Source organism: Otolemur garnettii, unplaced genomic scaffold (assembly GCF_000181295.1).
Source record: "Otolemur garnettii isolate 467f Iridium unplaced genomic scaffold, OtoGar3 scaffold00038, whole genome shotgun sequence".
NCBI lineage: Eukaryota > Metazoa > Chordata > Mammalia > Primates > Galagidae > Otolemur > Otolemur garnettii.
Genome location: NW_003852433.1, coordinates 6,881,423 through 6,885,623, shown reverse-complemented (window position 1 = coordinate 6,885,623; position 4,201 = coordinate 6,881,423). Strand labels below are relative to the sequence as shown.

Below are 4,201 nucleotides of genomic sequence, written 5' to 3'. Positions count from 1 at the left end.
GAAATTTGGTCTTCTAAGGTAGAAAATAATTTCTGAAATTTATCAGTTCAAACTGGAAACATTTTGCTTACTCTCGATCTCATCATCTTATCTGTTCTTCTCCAAACCATGCTATTTCTCCTTTGATTACACAGAAAACCAGTCTAATATTTTTATATTTCTACCAGTAAGGGTGATAATTCTGAAAGTTAGGCTGCAGAATACATACTTGAAGAAACATTTTACTTATTTCTTCTGGTAACCTTGGTTTCAACATATAAGTGAAATCGTAGCCTCCATTACAAACAAAATAGCTATATAACAAATACTTTTAAACTGCTTCTGATCATCTAATTTACTCTTAGCAAAAGCTAATAAAATCTCAAAAAAAAAAAAAAAGAATAATTTTAACAACACTCCATGACACACATAGACACACTAAGAAGTTTACCCTAGAGGATATACCTGAAAATTGGCCTATCAAATCAGGATGTGCTGATAAATGGACAATTTAGTAAAAAATGGCTACTGTTATTAGATGCAACAAGATCAATATGAGGAGTGTTTGGTTAAAGTGCTGCATTCTTGACTCTTGAAGATTCACGGGGTGTGGGGGACCTCTCTTACTTTGCTCTGCTTGGCATCTCCTCCCACTACTTCCACAAATTCCTTCCAGGAGCCCTGGTCCCCGGCTCTCAGTCCAGGGAGCTTGCACCTCCAGGGGCAATCTGGCCAATCAGGATAGTCCTCATTCCTAGCCAGAGGGATTGGGTCTGGGATAGGCACATGACTCGAGATGGGCCAATCAGAGCCAAGTAACATCAGCACTGAGACATTTACTGGAACTGCCTACCAGAAGAATGCTCCCTTCTCAGTCGCAAGGCTAAGCAGATAAAATGTTCCCTTGCATCTAAGAGCAACCTTTCCGTTATCATGCAAAGAAAGGCAGTCTGAGAAGGAAAAAAATGCAAAAGAAAGCAGAGAAGAAAGAAGTAGAGAGTCCCCCAAGGCATCATCTGGAAATCTGTATCTGTTCCTGAACCCTAAAGTTATAAGGCCAACAGATTCCCTTTTGTGGTTCAGGCCAGTTGAAGTTGGGTCTCCGTCACTGGCAGCCATGCAAACCTTAGCACAAAGGATCAAAATTGCATCTGACAGTGGTCCCTGCACACATCCCTTGGAAGGCTAACAGAACAGAGAGATACTTAGCACAGTCATCCAGGCTGTGAAGGCCGGAAGGGAACAACCCCTCTAGGAAAACAGCTGAGAAATGGGTCAAGTTACGTATATGAGGTTCTCGCTGAAACGCTTGCGAAGGTTGTCCACAAAAGCAGATTCGCTGGTATAGGCATCCAATAGCACAAAATCCTGCACTCCGACCTTGTCCCGGGCAGTCAGCGTGCCCTCCATGTGCAGACGAATGTGCTTCCTCCTCACTTCTTCTTTCTACAGGAAACAGAACATTCCTTAGTACCCTGTGTATCTATTACACGATTAATGCATGGAAATTACAAGATGCTAAATCCTGGGACAGTAGAGAGCCAGGCTTGAGTGATGCTGTCTGCATTTAGAATGTACAATCTGATCAGATGCACACGATGACTAGAATAAAAGCACATATGACAATAGCGACAGCAGCTAACCTGAACTGAGCATTTACTGTTGTCAGGTACTGTTTGAAATGTTTGGCGTATGTTATTTAATTCCGCTCTGAAGTAAGTACTTATCATACCCATTCTACAGATGAGGACACTGAGGCCCAAGGATGTTGTAAACCATGCCCAAGATCTGCCAAAAGACAGAGCCAGAATATGAATCTAGGCACACTGATCAGAGCTCACTTTCCTGACTACTATGTACCCAATTAATGTTAATTGTCTAAACTCTTACATAATTCCCAGGTGAGTGGTGAGGAGTTTGGGTCAGAAGGAGAATTTCTTGTTACAGAGCAGTATTCCAGGAAGGACAACTTGGGTTGGACTTTAGAACACACTGGAGAAAATGTAGTCGCTGTTCACCGGGTGGCGGAGAATCTCACCAGGGCCAGAGCTATTCATGATCACCGAGGCCAGGCTCTGCTGGGCAGGAGGCCATGGAGAGCCATAGGAATCAGCCCTCTGGGGCTCAGACAAGCTGAGTTCAGACGGCAAGTGTGTTTCTGGAGTGGGGGTGAGAGAGTAGGTACAGTCTGGAGTATTTGTGTTGCAAAGTGGTCACCAAGCTGTAAGGTCCCCGAACGACTGTGCGCTGGGTACACAGGTCAGGTCCCACCCGTGAAGCACTGTGCAGCGGACTGCATAGCCGGAAAAGCAAGAAAAAGCCGAACAGCAAAGGGAAACTGGAAGAGAAGCCCCTGCGGTCGCAATATTCTGGCGCCCTCTAGTGACAAAAATTAACATCGTGCTCACTTCAAGGAGGTACGCTAAGAGGTCCAGTTCCCTGCAGCGCAGGTGCTGCTAGGTGAATTTGGATCTGAGAGGCCATAAATTGACAACAAACACACATGCCTATGCAAAGATCCTAGAATAGCCAAGATATCCTTGCAGAAGAAACACACAGCCGAGCTCTTAGATTTCTTAAGTAATTTGCCAATCAGTATGGGGTAAAGGTACTGCAACAATTCAATGAAGAAATGAAAAATCTTTTCAACTAATGGTTCAGGATCAACTAGATATACATTAGGAAAAAAGCACTTCAATCCCTACCATATGCTACAGATGCAGATATATGTCTATTTTAAGCTTGAGGTGGATCTTAGACCTAAATGTAAATGTCAAATCTGTAAAGCTACTAGAAGAAAGCAAGGAGAAGCTCATTGTAACCGGAAGGAGGCAAGGATGTGTTAGGACGCAGAAAGAAATAATGGCAAAGAGGAAAACAATAAGAAGTTGGACTCCATCAAATATAAAACTTCTCATTAGAAGACACGGTTAAGAAAATGAATAGACAAGCCACTGGCAGAAAATACTTCCCAAACCTATAGCTACAAAAAATCCTTCTGGGAATAAAAGATATCTATAGTCCAGTAATGAAAAAAAAAAAACCCAATAATAATGGGGTCAGAGACTTGAAGGTACACTTCACAAAGGAAGACAGACAAATGGTCAAGAAGCACATAGAAATCACGCCACATCCTTAGTCGTCAGAGAAATGCAAATGAAAACCACAAACAGACACCACCAGAATAGCTAAAATTAACAAGACTGACAAAACAAACACTGGTGAGGCTGTGGAGCGGGGGGAATTCTCTTACATTTCTAGGAGGAATGTCAAGGGGTCTGATCACTTTGAGGAAAGGCCTGGCAGTTTCTGATGAAGTTAACCCTGCCTTTATCCTTTGATCCAGCCTTCCACTCCTCAGTATTTACACAAGAGAAATGTAAACATATGTCCACAAAAAGACTTGAACATGAAATTCAGCTCATGCTCAACTTCTACTCAGAATGGCCCCAAACTGGAAACAATCCAAATACCCATCAGCTGCAGAACGGCTGGGGTACATCTGCACAATAGAAGGAGCACAGCCACAAAAGAGAAATAATGGGTGCACACAAGAGCGTGGATGACTCTCACAGACGTTATGCTGCGTGAAAGGACCCAGACACAAAAGAGTACATCCTGTATGATTCCATTTATGTGGCATTCAAGGACAAGCACAACTAATCCACAGTGGAAAATCAGAACAATTGTTGCCTGGTTGGGGAGTTGTCAGGAGAAGGACATCTTTGGAGTGATGGAAACATTCTGGACGTCGATAGGGCTGTGAGTTTCACGGGTGTATCTATTTGTCAAGGCAAGCCGTTAGAATTGTGTGCGTTTAGACATATGTGAGTTTTACTTTTTAGAAAAAGAATCATAAAAAAAATAATTGAATGGGGAAGGGGAAGAGAGTAGCTGGAGTCATAAAGGGAAACCAAATAGCAAAATGTTAGTTGCTGAGCCAGAGGGCGGGCGTGGAGGATTTATTTATTTATTTATTATTGGTGTATAGTAGATGTACGTCATTTGGGGGTACATCTGACAATGGAATACATTTAAATAATTTGGAAAGATAAAAATCAGTGTACTTGAGATATTCATCACCTTAAATATTTATCTTTTCTTTATGCTAGACCCAGATTCCTCTAGCTATTTTGAAATATACAATAGGTTATCATAAATTACATAAAGTCATCCAACTGGTCTACCAAACCCTAGGTCTTCTTTCTTCTATCAAACTGCG

The 4,201-nt window shown here is 42.1% G+C and overlaps 1 protein-coding gene across 1 annotated transcript in view; it reads right to left on the bottom strand.

Annotated features, from left to right (window-relative positions):
- Positions 1-1,389, bottom strand: part of MYO1H (myosin IH) — a 50,824-nt gene extending 49,435 nt beyond the window's left edge. The window contains exon 1 of the mRNA XM_012805233.2: positions 1,264-1,389. Within this exon, the coding sequence (XP_012660687.1) occupies positions 1,264-1,389 (126 nt within the window). The remainder of the gene's footprint in view (positions 1-1,263) is intronic.
- Positions 1,390-4,201: the final 2,812 nt, after the last annotated feature.